Source organism: Sorex fumeus, unplaced genomic scaffold (assembly GCF_029834395.1).
Source record: "Sorex fumeus unplaced genomic scaffold, SorFum_2.1 ptg000047l, whole genome shotgun sequence".
Lineage (NCBI taxonomy): Eukaryota > Metazoa > Chordata > Mammalia > Eulipotyphla > Soricidae > Sorex > Sorex fumeus.
Window position 1 is genome coordinate 7736717 of NW_026606104.1, and position 21184 is coordinate 7757900.

Below are 21184 nucleotides of genomic sequence, written 5' to 3' on the forward strand. Positions count from 1 at the left end.
AGAATTACCATTTTTCTTTCAGTTTTCAGATCATGAGCATATCTCATTAATTCACCATAAACTCTGTGTGCCATTTCTTCTGCCACTACTTCTCGCTGTCCTGCATAGTCATTTAACTCGTTAAGGATGTTAAAAAAGGCTATACACGAGGTAAACCTGACAAAAACATATTTAAAAATGGTGAAATTTATTATTACAAATGCTTCTTACGGAGGACAGACTGAGTCTGACATGACAAATTTTAATATTACACAACTTAAGTCTCAGCTGCTAGCTCTAATTTAACTTTGTATGGACAGAATCCTACACTAAACTCAAGTGTGTGTTTATGTCTTCAAGTACTTAACTATGTTTTGGTTTTCAGTCACATCTGGCAGAGCTGAGGAGTCACTCCTAGTTCTGTGCTCAGGGGACCATACACAATTCCAGGGAACAGGCACATGTAGGGCAAGAGCCTTAATAGCTGTACTATTGTCTCTGGTGCTCTTTACTCTTACTTTAAATAAAGGAAGTTGGGGTCAAAAAACAAGAATACTACCTGCCAGCTCTTTGGGCAAATAGGAATCTCTTAAATTACCAACTAACTGACCTGACCTTAGGAATGAACTCCGATTCGTAGGCTCGGCAGCTGAATCTGTTGCAGAAATGATATGTTGCTCCTGAGGAAAGAACCTGACAATCATTCCACTCAAATCCATCTTGATGACTGATCTACAAAACTTTTCTATTAGCTCTGAACGTAGCTGCCTGTATACCTGCCCCATTCTGAATGGAAGTGAAGTGCCATTATGGGCGCCACCGAAGCAAGGTAAGAAAAGTAAAAATAAGAGTTAAAAAATGTGTATGGAGAGAAGAATAGAAACAAAGAGAACTGTTACATGAAAATGTATAACTCCGGGGCTGGAGCAATAGCACAGCGAGTAGGGCGTTTGTCTTGCACGCAGCCAACATGACTGACACAGGTTTGATTCCCAGCATCCCATATGGTCCCCCAAGCACCGCCAGTAGTAATTTCTGAGTGCATGAGCCAGGAGTAACCCCTGCTGGGTGTGACCCAAAAAGCAAAAAAAAAAAAAAATGTATAACTCTGTTTCACATATACTGTTTGAACACTAATAATAGCTGAAGGTAGACTGTTTTCAATTAAGATTCCATTAACACTAACTTCACTCAGAATCCCATTAACTGACAATTACAGAAAACTGTTTCAAGTCTAGTCTTTTTATGTTTCAGTATTTTACTGACATGCACATGTCCCTGTTTAAACTGCCAGATAATCTCATGGGTAATTCCTAACCTTTTACTCAAGATTGTAAAATAACCCTGAAAACCTCATTTCCTTTTCATTACTCTTTTAGGCAAATTGTTTTAGTACCTGAAAAAGTACAATCAAAAACTTGACACAGACAACTATAAAATAAGACACAGGAAAGTATTTTTTTCTCTTCCTGGAAATCAAATCACTAAAGTGGAGTCCCAGTCTATATCTTAAAACCCATTCTTCAGCTTTTCTAGAAAATAACTCCCATTGAAGAATTTATCCATTTAAAGATAAACAGTGCCCTCCTTCAAAATTAGGTGTATTTATTACGAGAAATGTAGCAATAAAAATAAAAACATTTTAATATAAAGCATATATAATTTACCTTGGCTCTTCATCTTTGGAGGAACGTTTGGGACAGTACTTCTTAACCAGATTTCTGCAGGAAGATTTTTAAGCATTATTAAAAATACTATTATTGAAACAATCTAAAAGTTTCCAATTTCATTAAATCAAGGACTCAATGACCTAACACAGCTGTGAAAACAGGGTCTAGGGACACTGTGGAAGAGCACATGTCTAGCAAGTAAGTGGCCATAAATTCAACTGCTGGGATTGCATATCCATTCCACATCACCACTAGGTTTGTTTGGTGCTAGAGGTTCCCTGAGTGTTTTGCCCAGCATTACCAGGAATGGCCCTAGTACCACCCAAACAACATATTGAAAAAAAAAAAGAAGTCGATATGATCATCTACTTCCAATTGTTGTTTTTGTTGTTTGGTTTTTCTTTCTTTTTTTCTTTTTTGGGGGGGTGGCAGGGGGGTGGGGAGAGAAGGAGGGAGAGAAGGTCCACTCCCAGCTCAGTGCTAAAGGAGCCATGCGGTGTCAGCTATCAAACTCAGGTCTCCTGCATGCAAAATGCAATGCATGCACTGAGCTATCTCTCTGGTAAACACACACACACACACACACACACACACACACACACACGAGAGGGGGTTGTTTCTTGGCCACACCCAATGGTGCTCATGACTTACTTCTGGCTCTGTGCTCAGGGATCACACCTGGCAGTGCCGAGGGGAACATATGAAGTGCCAGGAATTGAACCAAGCTTTGCCACAAGTAAGTAAGTGCCCTACCTGCTATATTACTGCTCAGGTCCCATTATATTTTCCCTTAAAATACTGGCAACTATATTTAAAAAAGTCATTTCTGTCTGAGTTTTTGTAACAACTAGAAAATGGATTAAAAACTTCTAAAAGGCCCACTATTATCACAAATAATGAGATACACTACTTTAAACTTTAAATGTCTTAAAAATAATAATCCAACCAGTGTTGCAGACAAACCCTATTGAAAGATCATTATCTTAATTACTCTCATAGTTGTATCAATTAAATACACTTACAAAATTCAGTTCATTAATTCTACAAGCAATTATTATATACTAGGCACTGTGCAAGTTACTGGGAACATTAGAAATGGTAAAGTTCCCATGATCAAGTGACTTTCAATCTTGAAAGAAGACAAATTTAAACCAATGATTAAACTATACAGTGTGGCGAGTCATTGATAAAAGTAAGCTAAGGGTGCTATGATAAAAAAGAGAAGGAAATCCTCAACACTGAAGAGTAAAAAAATGAACAGGTTTAAAGACACTAAGAAGGAAGCTGAAAACATTTAAGTGGATGTAAAGCCAGGCAGGCGTAGAGTGAAAATCTCCAACTATTTTTTAAGTAAAAAGCAAGCACTTTTAATATTTAACACAATACTACATTGGTAGATGTAGTTTATAAATAACCGTATAGTCACAGGTACATTTTGAACAGTGAATAGTTCAGAGATCTCTGACTGAAAGAAGTCAAATAGCGACCCCCCACCCACGAGACCCTGAATTGTTGCCCACGAACAAGCCCTCTGGCTACTGACCAAGTTGCTTAACGGCCATGATCCCAGAGACTCAGAAACAAATCTCAAAACCCAGAAGCTTTTGGCAAAAATCCCTCCAGATTTAATTATTAAAACTTCAAAATTCCAAAACCGTGTGGCTGTGATAAACATCATATGCAATTCATAATCAGCAATAGAAAACAAATTGTCTAATGTTGCCTTTTCGGCAGATTTGAGTGTTGGGGTAAAATCCCAAATAATAATGATGGGTCTGGTGTCAAAATACTGAATGTAATCAAAGTAGAAAGAGAGTACTGTGGAAATCATCTGCCACACAGGTAGGGGGAGGAGGGCATTCTGGAGTATTTGGTGGTGGAAAATGCGCACTGGTGAAGGGACGGGTGTTTCATCATTGTATGCCCGAGATTTAAACTGAAAACTTTGTAGCTGCTCTCACCATGATTCAATATAAAAAAATTTTTAAAAAGTCAAATATATCAAATACTCTTGAATAATATTAATATGTTAATAAAAGAGGATGTTTCTGCCCCCAGCAGTTTGGCAAGATCATAAGCAAATTTTGTCACAAGTATAACTCTCTGGGATCCCTTATTCCCTGGCAACTGTTGCAGTTTCAGGTTGAGACAAGATGGAATTAGTCTGAATGGTGTTACATACCATTCAGATACATCTAGAACTGACCAAGAAACAAGCCTGTACTACATAAATGCCACAGTATTTGGAAGTTGTTGTCTGGGAATATTTATTTGATCCAGGCAATGAAAATTCTAAAATTTCTTCAGTTTTTTGAAAGACACATAATCTTTCTGCTGAAGGTGCTGAAGGTGATATGATAAAATCCTACCACAGTCACCATATGAAAAGAACCTATTTGAGAAATAAAACAGAAAAAGATTTTTTGAGATTTTAAAAATTTTTTCTTAAAGCATGATCTACAAAGTTATTCACAGTTGAGTTTCAGATAAAGAGTGTTCTAACACTGATTCCTCCACCAGTGTCAACTTCCCTCCATCAGTGTCCCCAGATTCCCTCCCACTTTCACCTCTACCTCCCCCTTGACAGGTATCTTTTTAAGTTTAGTTATAAAAGTCTGAACCTCATGACCAAAGTCTGGATCTCATGTTGACTCTGTGGTTTGAATATTTAGCTATACCATTCCTTTACACCTCTGATGTACCTGACTACCGCTGACCTTGTTGCTTCCCCCTGAATCTCATAGCTTCCCACCTATTTCTTTTTTGGGGGAAGATGGGGGGCACACCCAGAAGTGCTCAGGGTTACTCCTGGCTCTGTGCTCAGGAATCACTCCTGCCTGGCGTGGGGAACCATAAGTGGTGCCAGGAATGGTACCAGAGTTGGCTATGTGCAAGGGACGTGTACTATGTGCTCCAGCCCCCTATCTGTCTTTTCATTTCCCCCACACCTCAATTTCTTTTCTTCTCTGTTCTTTTCCTCCTCTGGGACCAAGGACAATCTAGGCATCCTCCCTTTATAACACTACATTCCCCTGTCCAGTTATTTTAAATATCATATATAACACAGATCATCCTGTTTTTTTCATTCTTCTGGCTTACTTCATTTAACATGGTATCTTCCAGTTCCATCCATGTCACAGCAAACTGCATATTTTCATCATTCCTTATAGCTACAAAGTATTCTATTCTGAATACACATACCACATCTTCATGATCCACTTATCTACTGTTGGACATCTAAGTTGATTCCTTATCTTAGCTATTATACTATGTGCTGCAATCGATAACAGTGTGCACATGCTTCTGAATATTTTTCTCTCCTGAGGAGTAGTAACCTAAAGTGGAATTGCTGGCTCACATGACAGCTCAATTCTGGTTTACTGAGAAGTCTCCATAATGTTTTCCACAGGGGTTGATGAACCAAAGAACATTCCCATCAGCAGTGGGTAGTTACTTTTTCACCAAATCCCTGCCAAAGCAGACTGTTTCCAGTATTACTGATATGTGCCATTCTCAGTGGAGTAAGATCTCACTGTTGTGTTGATTTGGATTTCCTTTATAATAGAAATGATGAGCATTTTTCATGTGCCTGCTAGCCATCCTTAGGTTTTCCTTAAAGAAGTCCCTGTTCATTTCCACTCCCCATTTTTCAACAGGATTTTTGGATTTTTTGCTGCTTTTGATCTTTTTTTTTTTTTTTGGCTTTTTGGGTCACACCTGGCGATGCACAGGGGTTACTCATGACTCATGCACTCAGGAATTACTCTTGGCGGTGCTCAGGGGACCATATGGTTTGCTGGGAATCGAACCCAGGTCAGCCACATGCAAGGCAAACACCCTACCCACTGTGCTATCGCTCCAGCCCCTTAGCTATCTTTTAGTTTTAGCCCGTCTTTCTTCTGCCACACAGAAACTTTAATTTGATGTAGTTCCATTTCTTTACTTTTGATTCTGAAGTCTTTAACAAGGGCATCATATCACTGAAAACACCTTTGAGGTCCATTTTGCATTCTGCCTACATTTTCCTCGATGTACTTTATAGATTATGGTCTGATTATAGTGCAAGGTGTAAGATATGGATTCAGCTTTAATTTTTATTTTACACGTGATTATCCAGTTTTCGCAACCACTTTTGTTGAAGAGTATGCTTCTATTCCATATCATGCCCTCAGTAATTTTGTAAAAAAATTAGCTAATTATATATATATATGGGGGTTTGTTCTTAGATATGCTATTCTGACCCACTGGTCAGAGTATGACCTTATTCCAATACCACACTCTTTCGATCATTATGACTTTATAATAGTAGGTAATGAGATGACTTTCAGTTTCTTATTTTTCAGTATGGTTTTGATTATTTGGGGTCTTTTATGATTCCGCACAAAACTTGTTACTGTTCTAATTTTTAAAGAATATTGTCTGAAAAAAATTAAATTAAATTAAAAAAAAAAGAAAAAAAATGTTGTCTGAATTCAGATAGGGATTGCACTGAATCTATATAGTTTAGGTAGGATGGTCAGTTCAACAATAATGATTCTTCGAATCCAAGAACATGGGATGTTCTATTTCTTAAGTGTTTTAGAAGTTTTCACACTTGACACATGATCACTTGACATCCCGTTACTCATCAATTTGCTTGAGTGGGCACCAGTAACATCTCCATTTGTCCCTGTCGCGTGCTAGTGTAGTCCAATGGCGTCTGCTCGTTCTAGGAACACGAAGAGCCTTAAACCGATTGTTCAGGGTCTTGACGAAGAAGTCTGACCAACTGGTTGGTGGGCAGCCATGTGTTCTTTCGGTGTCCCATAGAATCCAGTCAGTAACGGCTCCAGTCCAGCGGTTTTCTCCAAATCTCATTACGTGTCCAGCCCATCTGATTTTCAACGCCTTGGCAAACAAGACAACATCCCTGATTCTTAATCGTCGATGGAGGTCGGAACTCCGGATACGTTCTCTCATTTGAGTGAAGCGTGATACTCCAAGCATAGCTCTTTTGATTCTTCTTTGGGAGACCCAAATAACGTTCTCATCCTGTTTTCACAGGGCCCTGGTCTCTGAGACATATGTTAATGCAGAAAGAACAGTGGAATCGAAGAGATGTGCCTGGAGCTGGAGGTTCTTCATCCTCTTAGTTATTTCTTCAATGCTCTTGAAGGCATCCCAAGCCACTCTCTTCCTCCTGTGCAACTCAAGTGCCAGGCCATTCGTCATGTTGACTTCTCGACCTAGGTACACATAACTGTTGCATTCAGTCGTTCCGTTGAGAATGAATGGAACGTCAGGAACAAAACTGTTTCTCATAAATATTGTCTTTGTGAGATTCAGCTGTAGTCCGACCTTTCCACACTCACGGTCGAAGTCAGCCAGCATTTATGCTGCTAGGCTAATGTTTGGTGTTATAAGAACGATGTCATCAGTGAAGTGGAGGTGGTATACTTGCTGACCATCTATCTTCACTCCCATCCCTTCCCATTCTAGTCGTTGCATGATGTTCTCGAGGATAGCACTGAAGAGTTTCGGTGAAATGGTATCACCCTGCCGAACTCCCCTTTTTTTTTTTCTTTTTAATTTTTATTAGTGAAATACCATGAGGTACAGTTGCAGACTTACAAATTTTTTGTGCTTGGGTTTCAGTTATACAGTGATCTCTTGACGTCAATGATCACTTCCCTGTAGAATGGTGAGATCCTGGTAGTGAATCTGTAATACAGCTCATGGAGGATCCTGTGTATTGAGTTTAAATGCCCTGTTTGGCTAGGGCTTTGATGACTGCTTCCGTCTCAATAGAATTAAAGGCCTTCTTTAAATCAATGAACGTTAGACAGAGCGGCATCTTGAACTCCCGAGAAACCTCAATGAGCTTGGTTATCGTGTGGATATGGTCGATGGTGCTGAATCCTTTGCAGAACCCAGTTTGCTCTCATGGCTGTCCTTCATCTAGAGTTCTGCCAATCCTATTCAGGATGACTCGAGTGAACAGCTTGTAGATGACAGACGAGGCAGATTGGGCGATAGTTGATAATGTTGTGGATGTCTCCCTTCTTGTACAGAAGTATAGTCCTGCTGGTTTTCCGTTGGAAGAAATTTTCAGAAGGATGAGAAGTTTTCACAGTACACATCTTTTGTAAAATTGACTCCTAGGCAATTGATGTTCTGGGGCATTATTTTAAATGGGACAGACTATTTCATTGTTTTCTCCTCTATTATCTGTATATAGGAATGTGACTGGGTTTTTTGCTTTTTGGGTCACATCAGACAATGTTCATGAATTACTCCTGGTGGTGCTCGGGGGACCATATGAGATGCCAGGGATCAAACCCAGATCAGCCACATGCAAGGCAAATGCCCTACCCACTGGACTATCACTCCAGGCCTGTGACTAGGTTTTATATATTGACTGTATAACCAGCAACTTTTGCTCTACTGTTCTTTGCCTAAGACCCTTGGAGACTTCTTGTGGACTCTTTAGGGTCTTCAATGTATATTATAATGTCAACTGCAAACAGAGATAATATGACTTCTTCTTCTCCAGTTTGGATCGCTTTGATCTCCTTTACTTGCTGATTACTGTTGTTAGGACTTCTAATACAATATTGAATAGAATTGTAGATAGTGGATATACTTGTTTTGTGCCTGAGTTTTGTGGGAATGCTTTCAATTTTTCACCATTAAAATAATATTGGCTGGGGCTAGAGAAATAGTACAGTAGTTAGTGGTTGGCCTTGCATAAGACCAACCTGGGTGTAATCCCTGGTGTACCATATGAGTGCAGAGATAAGATTAAGTTCTGAGCATAGCTGAGTGTGGTCCAAAAAACAAAAATAATAATAATGGCTAGGACTTTTTCTAGAGAGCCATACTATCATGCAGAAGGTTCCTTCCAGCCCTATCTTAATCAGTTTTTATCACAAATGGATGTTGATTCTTGTCAAAAGGTTTCTCTACATCAATTGATATGATCATATGATTTTTATCTTTTCTTTTATCAATGTCACATATTGTTATTTGATTTACATGTACTGAAACATCCTTGGGATAAATCTCACTTGATCATGGGATATGTCTTTTTTTTTTTTTGATATGCTGTTGGATTCAGCTTGCTAAGATTTTGTTGAGGATTTTGCAAAATGGGAGGTTCATAACACTTTCCTGACTATCTTTTTATTTTTTGATATAAACTTTCTTGAATTTTAATGTCAATTTCTAGGGAAAATAAGCTCCTACAAAATATTACAGAAAATAATATTAGAAACATACATGAGAAACAAATGTAAATCACGATTATATTGAATTAAATTTGCAAATGGCACAGATTAAATTATCCACAGTAAAGAGCAACTGAAAACCAAATATATAAAATTTATTAATATAATACTAGTTATAGCAACACAGTAATTAATGTAGCATTAATATAGTATCTTTCATGCTATATTTTTCATGATTTTATATATTACTATTTGAAGATCAATAGAAGAGCATTTCTACACAGGATTACATTCTGATTCTAGTTTTGAGGAAATTTTGAATATCAGTGATTTAAAAAAACACTTTATAGACAGTCAGTAATTACATCTCTAGGCTCCAAAAGAAGAAAAAAGTTAAATCCAATATTCTTTTAATCACAGAATTACTTATATCAATGAAAAAGTGAAAATAATCAATTAATTTTGTTCTGGGGAAAGGTAAAATAAGGATAGATATCTGTCACTGTCCTCCTGTTGTTCATCGATGCTCGAGCGGGCCCAGTAATGTCTCCATTGAAGACTTTGTTGTTACTGTGTTTGGCATATCGAATGCCTCATGGGTAGCTTGCCAGGCTCTGCCGTGTGGGCGAGATACTCTCGGTAGCTTGCCGGGCTCTCAGAGAGGGGCGGAGGAATCGAACTGGGGTTGGCCATGTTGGCTGCATGCAAGGCAAACGTCCTACCGCTTTGCTATCGCGGCGTCAGGATGGCCGAGTGGTCTAAGGCACTGTGTTCAGGTCGCAGCATAGTTATCAATTTACAAATATTAGGTAATCATTAAATGTTTATGTTATGGTATACTTAAGAGATATCGGTACCCTATATTCACTGCATCATTATCCACAATACAAAAATGATCTCTGTCCATCAGCAGATGAATCAATGAAGATGTGACATATATGCACAGAAAAAAAATGGAATATTATTCTACTATGAGAAAGAAAATGTTGCTGCTTGTTGCAACTAGAGAGCACAACTCTAAGTAAACTTAATAAAAAATTATGCTATATATTTTATTATGTCATTAACAAAATATTTTTTTTCCTTAGATTTTTATTAGTGAAACACCATGAGGTACAGTTGTAGACTTACAATTTTTTGTGCTTAGGTTTCCGTTATACAATGATCGAATACCCATTCCTCCACCAGTTCCCATTCTCCACTACCACCAGTCCCAGTATCCCTCCCACCCCCCTTACCCCATCCCACCCCCCTACCTCTGTGGCAGGGCATTCCCTTTTGTTATCTCTCTCCTTTTGAGTGCTGTGGTTCACAAAAGAGACATTGAGTGGCAATCTTGTTCGGACTACAGTCTACTCTCATCACGCATTTCCCATCCTGAGAGGAACCTCTCAGCACCCTTTATCTATTTTTTTTTTTTGCTTAAACCAATATGGAACACTGACATTTCAAATAATTTTAAATACCACGAATGTTAACCACCACAAAGGCACAACATACTTTAAACAATTCTAATTTAAACTCTGGCTTCTGAAAGGAAGAGTACATGTATATCACAGTAATTTTACCTTTTGAATATGCAGGATTAACTCCCAGCACTGGTGTGGGGGAGGGGGTTGCTTAGGCGCTATTCCCAGCTCTGCTGGGGAACTGCACCACATGTCCTACAGTGCTTAGCCAAACAGGATTAGCCACATGTACGGCAAGTCCCTTAACCCCTGTACTGCCTATTTTTTTAATCTCTTTATGGAAAATTTATCCATCTATATATAGGCAACTCTCCCCAAATCCAAGCATATGGAGTCCTCAGAAACCATACAAAATCCTCTAAATGAAACTGTCCTGAAAGGAGTTAAGAACTAAACTTAAACCACGATGACAGTACAGTGGGTAGAGTGTGCCTTGCACACAGCCAACCTGGGTTCAATCCCTGACTCCTCATATGTGCCCCAAGCCCCACCAGGTGTGATCCCTAAGCACAGAGCCAGGCCTAAGTCCTGGAAGATGTGCCCCCACTCCCCACAGGGAAAAAAAAAAAACAAGAACAACATTACTTAGGTTAAAAAAACAGCACATTCCTTTGGGCATAGGTTTTTGAACAAGCACAGGCTGACTTGTATAGAATTTGTTTTCCTCATCTTGTTCTTCCTTGAAAAGCCCCTACAAGGGAAATAGCAGGTAAGCAGATCCCTTAAAATTTCAGAAGAGAAATATCACTTGTACCTAGCAGTGGCCACAAAATAACACAAGTGCATGAACTAAAAGATAAGAACACAATGGAACTTACAACCCACCTAATGTCTAGCACTGGGCAATATGGACTATCTGAAACACTGTTTTCCTATCCTTTTCCTACAACTTCTTGTGACAATGCAGTCAAGATGGTTCCTTAGGAGCATCTGCCATGTTCCAACCTGTCAGTTGCTTAATAAAAGTAGTCTTGTTTCTCAACTAACTGACCCAGTCAGCAGACTAAGACCTTGAAGGTTACATAAAGACCTTATCCAACCCAACCCTGCCACTTGAAAAACTATAGCATGATCCAAAATGATCTTTTCTTCCATTAAATGAAAACCTTAACTCTAAGAAAATACATTCTCGAAGAAAACAAAATATTAATAGTACTTCCAACAGGAAAAGTCTTGAATTTAAATGTACTGATGATTAATATGCTGCTTCTGTTTTAAATATAATTTAAAATGCTTTTAATAATAAAACATAAAACATACCAAAAAAGAACATTCCATCAAAAAAGCCCCCCATAGCCACTTGCTTCCACATTCCAAAATTACCGCAATACCCTTGGCCTGACTCCACCATCTCAGGACAGATTTCACCAAGATATGAAGAGTTTAAAATTCTGGTATGTAGGTTTTGTGACTGAAATCTCCAGGCTTTCTCAGAGTTGGGATGGGTTACCTCTGCCACTTCCCAACACACACGGAAGCACTGGCAGTCACCCCCCTGAACCAACTCCAGTCCCACCCTGTTAGCTCTACTACTGGCCTTACTTTAGAGACCCATAAATAAATCTCAAAAGATATCAAAAGCCGCAGTTAAGCTCAGACCCGCACATGGCTGAATAGTCCAGGGTAAATCAGTAGGGGGCAGGTTGGCCTGGGGCCCCCCCTGGCAGCAGCTTGCTTCCATAATCCAAAATTGCCACCAAACCCCTGGCCTAACTCCACCATCTCAGGACGGACGTCACCAAGATATAGTATGTTGAAAATTTTGGTATGGGGCTTTCTCCGGGTAAGGATGGGCTACCTCCCCCCACCTCCTTGTACTTATGGAAGCCACACCCCAAAGCTGCCACCCAACTGAAAAGCTACTCCAGCCTTACCGTCCTGATAAAAATACCGAATGCCTGAACAAACATCATGACCTCTTAGCACCTGTACTGCAAACCATAACGCACAAAAGGAAATGGAGAGAGAGCAAGAAGGAAAGTGCCTCCCATAGAGGGAGACTGGGAAGAGGAGGTGAGGGGTTGTGAGATAGTGGTGGGTAAATGGGGGACATTGGTGGTGGGAGGTGTGCACTGGTGGGGGGAGGGGTGCTGGATCATTGTATGCCTGAAACCCAATTATGAACAGCTTTGTAATGGTCTATCTCACAGATATCCAATTAAAAAAAATTTTTAAAGTAATGAGGAGCTCATGCCCAGCTCAATCAGCTTAATCAATGGCTAAATAAATAGCAGTAATAAATAGCAGTACTCCTACGTTAAAAATAAAAAATTACCGAGGCTGGAGCAATAGCACAGCAGGTTGGGCGTTTGCCTTGCATGCAGCTGACCTGGGTTCGATTCCCAGCATCCCATATGGTCCCCCAAGCACCACCAGGAGTGATTCCTGAGTGCAGAGCCAGGAGTAACCCCTGAGCATCGACTGGGTGGGACCCAAAAAGCAAAAAAAAAAAAATTTACCTCATCAAAACTGGCTCTAGTTGAGACTTTCTATGAAAACAAATGTCAGCAAAATAAAATCCCACAAATATTTACTTTGCATTTTAAATTATATTTTCATAAGTATTAATGTTCAATTTAATAATATGCATGTTATTACAAATAAATTTGATTGTTTTGTCTTAACTGAATTTGAACTCTGTCACTGCAGGGACCACTGGTGGTCCTGGTGATCCATAGCACTATAAGGCTGCAGCAGTACCTCATTACTGTACCCAAGCACTGAATTATCTAAGCCTGTCTAACTGTCTAAACACCGACTGTCTAACCGTCTAAGCATCATCAGAAGTGACTTCCAAGTTCTGAGTATTGCTTGGATACCCTCACACAAAAGAAATGCTAGATGCTGTAGATAAATTAATACTTTGTTTTCTTACAAGAAAGCATTTGTGTGTGCACATGCTTCATCCATATATTCTAAGTACCATGAGATCATATACTTTTTATAATTAGGGAGTAATACTGTTCTTCCAATGGTTTCTGAATTTAATGGTATCCTGGAAACGCTGAAGTATTTTATATGTGTGTCCTATGTATATAAATTCAAATATATTAGTTTCATGCATACTAAGTATAGCAGCCTATTTAATATGCTTAAGTTACAGATTTTAATCTATGCATTCTAGCTTTGTCATGTTTGTATTAATTTTGACTTTAGTGAAAATGACAAAGTATACCAAATAATTAATCAAAATTTTAATTCATCTGTATTTTTTAAAATTAAGTACGGAGTTCTAATTACGTTTAAGAGGTGATGAAATATATTGTTTGAAAAATGGTGTGCAAATCATACTATTTATTCTGGAAGAAGGATAGTATTAGATATTTAAGTCTAATTAGTACCACTTTTCTTAATTGCCCTCACTATATCTAATAGCTAAAATGCTTAGGCGTTGCCATATTAATCTAGAGTTTGAAGGCCAAGGCTAGTGCTCTATAAATAGATAAGTGAATCCAGTTGAGCCAAAGCTTCTATCTAACACTTTTAAGTCTTTGGGCCTCAGAAAGCGTTTTTTGTTTTGTTTTGGGGCATACTTGGCAGTGCTCAGGACTTACTTCCTGTCTCTATGCTCAGGGATCACTACTGGCCGGGCTTGGGGGACTGTTTGTGGTGGATCAAACCCAGATTTGCAGTTTGTAAAGTAAGTACTTTACCCACTATACTATTGCTACAGTCAAAGACCTGATAAAACTTTAAGATCAGTACTGAGAACTCAAGTTTCTGAGACACTAAAACTAGAACTGCTGAAATTGTTTCCTGTCATATGGAAAAGGCAACCCTCACTGAAAACAATGAAGCCTCCCTACAAAAAGCAAAAGAAAAAGACAGTGACAGATTAAGTTACTAATTCACTGCCAGAGGTAATTCCTAGTGCATAGCCAAGAGTAAGCCCTAAGCACCACTGGTGTGACCCCCCCAAAACAAAACAAACAAAAAAGTAACGACTTCTAAGTTGTTAACTTTTTTTGAACTATTTTCTTGTAAAATAATGCAACTAGACCTAAACTTATGGAGTACATTAACTTCTCTTACATTACAAACACATGTGTCAATTAAAAGAAAAACAAATGTTTAGGTGGTTTTTAGGTCACTTTTTACTGACTATAGTAAAATATTTTAGAAATGCAAAGATGCCTCAGTAGATGCAGGAGCTGGTGATGGGGGAAAGTAAATTCTCTTTAACAGAGAATATTACCCTTCTCCTTATACTGAGCATCAGTATAATACCAAAGTCCCATGGTCAGATTTTAATAGAACAAGCTTTTTTCTTCATGTCTCTGTATCTCTATTTTCTGATCTATAAAACAGTACCAACATCTGGATTTCCAAAAAATAAAATGTGTTAAAATATATAAAAACTCAGAATACCCATCCAGTCAATGTTCAATTAAGTCACTTGATCACTTGATACCCCATTACTCATCGATTTGCTCGAGCGGGCGCCAGTAACGTCTCCATTTGTCCCTGTCGTGTACTAGTGTAGCCCAATGGCATTTGCTCATTCTAGGAACATTAAGAGCCTCAAACCGATCGTTCAGGGTCTTGACGAAGAAGTCTGGCCATCTCATAGTTGGGCGGCCACACTATCTTTTGACACCCCATGGAATCCAGTCGGTAATGGCTCTAGTCCAGCAGTCGTCTCTAAATCTCATTACGTGTCCAGCCCATCTGATTTTCGACGCCTTGGCAAACAAGACAGCATCCCTGATTCTTGAGCGTTGGTGGAGGTTGGAACTCCAGATTCTTTCTCTCATTTGAGTGAAACATGATACTCCAAGCATATCTCTTTTGATTCTTCTTTGGGAGACCCAAATAACATTCTCATCCTGTTTTCGAAGGGCCCTAGTCTCTGAGACATATGTTAATGCAGGAAGAACAGTAGAATCGAAGAGATGTGCCCGGAGCTGGAGGTTTTTCGTCCTCTTAGTTATTTCTTCAACGCTCTTGAAGGCGTCCCAAGCCGCTCTCTTCCTCCTGCGCAACTCAAGTGCCAGGCCATTCGTCATGTTGACTTCTCGACCTAGGTACACATAACTGTTGCATTTGGAGATGGTTGTTCCGTTGAGAGCAAATGGAACGTCAGGAACAAGACTGTTTCTCATGGACTTTTATTACCCTGAAACCCTCTAGACCTAAATAGTTATGGACACTTCAATATTCTACATTGGTTCTTTTACCTTCATTTCATTTTTTCATTTCATCATCCTGTTATTCGTCGATTGCCTCGAGCAGGCCCCAGTAACGTCTCTTTCATCCTAGCCCTGAGATTATATTCAAGGCTCTTTAGGAGAAGAGACCCATCATTGTTACTGGTATTTGGCATATTTGGTGCGCCACGGGGAGTTTGCCAGACTCTGCCCTGTGGGCAAGCTATATTCGATAGCCTGCAAGTTTGTCCAAAGTAGGAATGAGATAATAAAATATCATAAAAAGATGTTCTGATAAGATGTCACGCGGCCGCGAATGCGGCCGCGCGGTTCCGGGATCTGAATTTTATAGTCTCTGAGTCTTGGCCGCTGATGGGATTACACGGCGCCAGGGGGCCAGGTGGTGGGTGTGACCCCCGCCTACTGGAATTTGGAGGATCTGGGTGGAAGATGCTCGACTCCAATTCGAGTAGGCTTGGAGGACTCGGCCCCGGAACCCGCGTGGCTTTGTCCCTCTGCCAGTACCTTCATGTGTGCAGAGAGTGGTCTCAGCATGGTGGTGGCTGGTCCTGGAGGTCTTCGGCTGCCAGTGCCCCGGTCGGGGCGGGGAGGAAAGCTCAACCCGCTCCCCTCCAAGGGACCCCAGCGAGGAACAGCCAGGCGCAGGGGCAGGAGACTCACTGCACTGGTCTCGTCCGGGATCTGGATTTTATAGTCTCTGAGTCTTGGCCGCTGATGGGATTACACGGCGCCAGGGGGCCAGGTGGTGGGTGTGACCCCCGCCTACTGGAATTTGGAGGATCTGGGTGGAAGATGCTCGACTCCAATTCGAGTAGGCTTGGAGGACTCGGCCCCGGAACCCGCGTGGCTTTGTCCCTCTGCCAGTACCTTCATGTGTGCGGAGAGTGGTCTCAGCACTTTTACCTTATAAATGATCAATTTTCATTTTATAATCTGTGAGATAATTCTCTTGTTAAATACATTATTTTGCTTTGGAACAAGTGTTTTCAACTTCAAAAATAATATACAATTATTTAAAAGATTAAACAAATCAAATTTGCAAGTGAAAAGTATAACTTTCTGTTCCACCCCCTTCCATTCCCCAGGAATAACCACTGTAAAAACTATTTACAGATATGTTCAGAATACAAACAGATTTGCACATAGCTGTATTCACTGATTCAGGAAAGCGAGGAGACTTGATAAACTTACTTTTAACCCTGCTAGACTAAACAGTCTTAAAATCTTAAATATGATGGCATACTTCATACTAAAGCCATTTCTCATAGTTTCCTTACTTAATCGAGAGTATTTTTAGGGGAGCTGGGGGGATAGCACAATAGATAGGGAGCTTGCCTTGCACGTAGCCAACCCAGGTTCAATCCCCAGGATCACATATGGTCCCCGAACACCACCAGGAGTAATTCCTGAATGCAGAGCCAGGAGTAACCCCTGAGCACTGCTGGGTGTGACCCAAAATCCAAAGGGGAAAGCAATAAATTTTTAAGTTGAAAACAATTTTTTAATATTTAATATTTTCCTTTATTGTTTGACACTTCATAATATTATCACAATATTGCCTATAGCCCTCCTACTGGAAAATCTGGGAACCAGAACATTTAATGCACTAGAACTGAGCATGAATTAAATATTAAATGAAAACACTTCCACTGTTCAATGTGACTTCATTTACTGATTGCTATTTTGACTTCCCAGTGATGATTTTTGCTTGTTTTGGGACTGCACCCAGAGATACTCAGGGCCTATTCCTGGCTCAGGCATGACACCTAGCAGTGTTTGGGAGACCACATGCAGTGTCAGGGATTGAACCCAGGTTGGCCATATGTAAGGCAAGCACTCTCCCTGCTGTGCTGTCTCTCTGGTCCCTCCGAGTGAAGCTAGACTCAGCAATGTTTAGAGCATACTCCTGGCTCTGTGTTCAGGGGTCACACTTGAAGACCGCCAGGTGACCATGCAAGGTACTGGGCACTGAACCTGGGTCAGCCACACATAAGACAAATGCCTTACAGCGACAATATAAGGAATTTGTCTTATGTGTGTGCGTCTGTGTGTCTTCCCTTCCCTCACCCCCAATGCCCAGTCCCCTCCATGATTCTTAGTGCGTCTAAATTCTTGGTAAAGTTTTCAGATATTATATTTTGGACAAATAAAATATCACTTAATATTCTAATAGCCTCCCTGTTTAAAAAAAAATTTAAAGAGGCAAAAAGGATCATAAAATTAGCATAATGTCATTACTAAGTAAATATGATAACAGAACTAGATGAGTATCACTATAAAAATATAAGCACAGGGGCCATAGACATAGATAGTACAGGAGGTAAAGAATGTGCCTTGCATAGTCGACCTGGGTTCAAATCCCCAGCACCACTGATGATACACAAGCACCACCAGGGATCAATCCTGAGCACACTGTCACTGTCCTCCTGTTGTTCATCGATTTGCTCGAGCAGGCCCAGTATTGTCTCCATTGTGACAATTGTTGCTAAGTTTGGCATATCGAATATGTCACAGTTAGCTTGCCAGGCTTTGCCGTACAGGCAAGATACTCTCGGTAGCTTGCCGGGCTCTCCAAAAGGGGCGGAGAGCCAAGGAATAGCCACAAAACACCCACCCAAGAATTGTCGAACTAATGCCCCCAAATAAAAAATTTCAATGCAGCACAGATAACTCTTGAAAATAAAGGGATTGAGGCACTACCCTCCCACCCCCACCATAGTCCAAAAGTTTCGTTTTGGGGAAAAACTTATAACTTATAATTAAATTAAGTAAAGTAAAGTAAAGTAAAGGCCCTCCCGTTGATCGTCGACTTGCTCGAGCGGGCCCAGTAACGTCTCCATTGGAGACTTTGTTGTTACTGTGTCTGGCATATTGACTTTGTTGTTACTGTGTCTGGCTGGAGCGATAGTACAGCGGGTAGGGCGTTCGCCTTACAAGCGGCCAACATGGCCGACCCGAGTTCGATTCCTCCGCCCCTCTCGGAGAGCCCGGCAAGCTACCGAGAGTATTCGATATGCCAGACACAGTAACAACAAAGTCTCCAATGGAGACGTTACTGGGCCCACTCGAGCAAATAATTAAATTAAATTATAATAACGCTTAAAACTTATAACTTATAATAAAAACTTATAATTCTTATAACCTAAGAATTCCCCAAAACTAAATTTCAACCTATGTTGTTCAAGAGGCAATTGGACAAATAAAATATCATAGTCTAGTCTATTCCATCTAGACTACCAGTTGGTTGCATAAAACACTATTAGTAGAGTGAACACATGTAGATTACTCAATTATGCACATTCCTTCTAGGCGCTCCACCTTAAATTTCTTCTGGGTAACTATCCCACCTTTATTATTAACTATAATTCAACCAAATAATTTCCCTTCAATGAATGAGGATAAGCATATAATAATATTGCCAACACGGCAAAAGAAGACCTGTGCTAGAATTTCTGGAGAACAGAAGCTAACACTAATGATATAAACTGTGTTATGTCTCTCCTTCCACTGCTCTTTCCTTCCCTTTACCTTCATTTCCCCCATTTCCTTCTTTTCTCCTCCCCCAAATATACAACAAAGGAGGTGACTGTTCTCTCCCATGATGTGGAAATAAGAAGATATGAAATCTAAAATGAGTGGGTAAGGAGGTTGGCACTAAATGGAACCTATAGACAAAGGCAACAAGATGGAAAAAAGTCAACACACGGAGCCCAGACACATTTGATTCACGAATCAAAATATGCCTAGGCTTTTTTAGTCACATGTTTCTTCTTAGGTTGGATTTTCTGTTATTTGAAACAAGCTCTAACACCTAGCTAGACATTTTATTGGTAGTCTTCAATCTTTGAGCACTATATTTTATAAAATAACTTCGAGCTATTTTACTGATTAACTTCTAAAAACTGTTTTATCAAGTTCTGGTCTAACAATGACCTTCTGCTGAAGTAAAATCTTAAAGTTAATTTAAGATTAAAATTTTCCTTTTAAAACTTTCATCTTCTAATACAATTGAAAATTACTTTCATCAGTAATGTACTATTTTTCACAGAAACTCAGTTCACCACACACTGAATTTTCAAGTCTTAGAGCTCTAAAGAAACTGAAGAAATCTTCAATGCTCGGGAAAGATTAATGAAGTATTAAGCTAAGAAGAGTGAAAACATAAATAAATAGTATCCTGGTATTTCTTCTTCCTGGAATTTTGCATCCTGATTTTTAAATTTAAAGTGTCTTTCTAGAATAAAAACTACTTATTCAAATAGCCAACAATCCTTGCTAAGGAAGATTCAATTAAGCTGAATATTAAAGCAAGATAATTATTTAATATAATTCTGGCAAAATACATAGCAATTAACCTTTAGATCATCATATTTATTTAATATCCAAATATTTAAATGTGGAATTTCATTTCTAAGAACTGAAAAATACTCAACTTACCTTAACTGTTTCGCATAGTTCTGTTCAATCTCTATCCGCTCTTTAACAAATTTGGCATATCTTTCCAAGAAGTCAATTCCCCATTGTGTATGCTTATCTAAGCTGTCAAACTGATCCTAGAAGACAAAGGTAAAAACAGATTTAAAAGTTAGAATTTTATCTGCAAATGTTTTAATCAATTTCTAATCAATTCCAAAAGCAAAAAAATGTATAAAAAGAAAGACTACGCTCTTCTGCTGGTTCTCACCCATCTCATCCTTTAAGCCCTAGGTTTCTAGGTTTCTCAGAAGTAGGTTTCTCAGCATATATCATGCTGTTTTTCCCTGGTTGCAAACCTGGCCACCTTTCTGCAATTTACTCTTACTCCTTATTTTAAGAATCAGGCACTCCTGAAAATGGTCCCCTAAAAACTGGACTTAAATTCTCAGATTTAAGATAAAGTAGTCTTCTTCTGTGTCTCCAAGTTCTCCAAAAAGCACTGTCTTACTAACTTGCTACACTAGATTGAGAGCACGAACCATGCAGCATTGAATTCCCAAGCACCATAGTAGACACTCAAAGAACTGTTTGGCTAAACATAATCAAACATAGCTGGGTTAAAAATTCTAGACTGAGAACTAGAGCTGTGGTAGAACACACAATGGTAGAATGCATGCCTCCCAAGTGGGAGACCCTGAGTTCAATCCCAGAACATTATTTTAAAATGATGTTTAATCTTGAGCAGGCTACCAAGAATCATTGACTCTTTCCCCATCATTTTAAATTATTATATGAGCTAGCCACTCCTGGCAAGTGGGGGCGGGGGAACACAGGGACGACACCAATATCAGTAGTGCTATAAAGTCTAGTGGCAATCAGACACAGTCAAGTAGTGGCATGAGGTCTGGGGTTGAATTGTAAACTGTCAGGGGACAAAACACAGGGCCTCCCATATGCAAGGTTCTACCACTTGAACCACATTCTTGAATCTTTCCCATCTTAAAACAAATTTCCTTTATCCATCTCACAGAACTGTGCTGATGTCATTACCAGCTGTAATGCAAAGCATCTGATACTTGCACATTACGAAGTCTACCAGTGCTGTATTCTTTTAAGAAAAAAATTCCCTTCTACATATTGCCTAGAGAACTAATCTTAAGCTTAGAAAGACAGTATAGAAGGTCTTGCTATACAGGCTCTGGTTGAAGCCCCAGCACCACATGGGTCCTTTGAGCACAGAGTCACAAGTCCTGAGTACTGCAAGGGAAGGACAGAGG

General features: G+C 39.6%; 1 protein-coding gene across 4 annotated transcripts in view; it reads right to left on the reverse strand.

Annotated features, from left to right (window-relative positions):
• The window catches only part of FNBP1L (formin binding protein 1 like), a 164915-nt gene that overhangs the window by 45626 nt on the left and 98105 nt on the right, over positions 1 to 21184 (reverse strand). For all 4 annotated transcript variants that reach the window (XM_056123735.1, XM_056123734.1, XM_056123733.1 and 1 more), the window contains exons 3-5: positions 19929 to 20044; positions 1647 to 1700; positions 9 to 156 (exon numbers count right to left, since the gene is read on the reverse strand). In XM_056123735.1, the coding sequence (XP_055979710.1) occupies positions 9 to 156; positions 1647 to 1700; positions 19929 to 20044 (318 nt within the window). The remainder of the gene's footprint in view (positions 1 to 8; positions 157 to 1646; positions 1701 to 19928; positions 20045 to 21184) is intronic.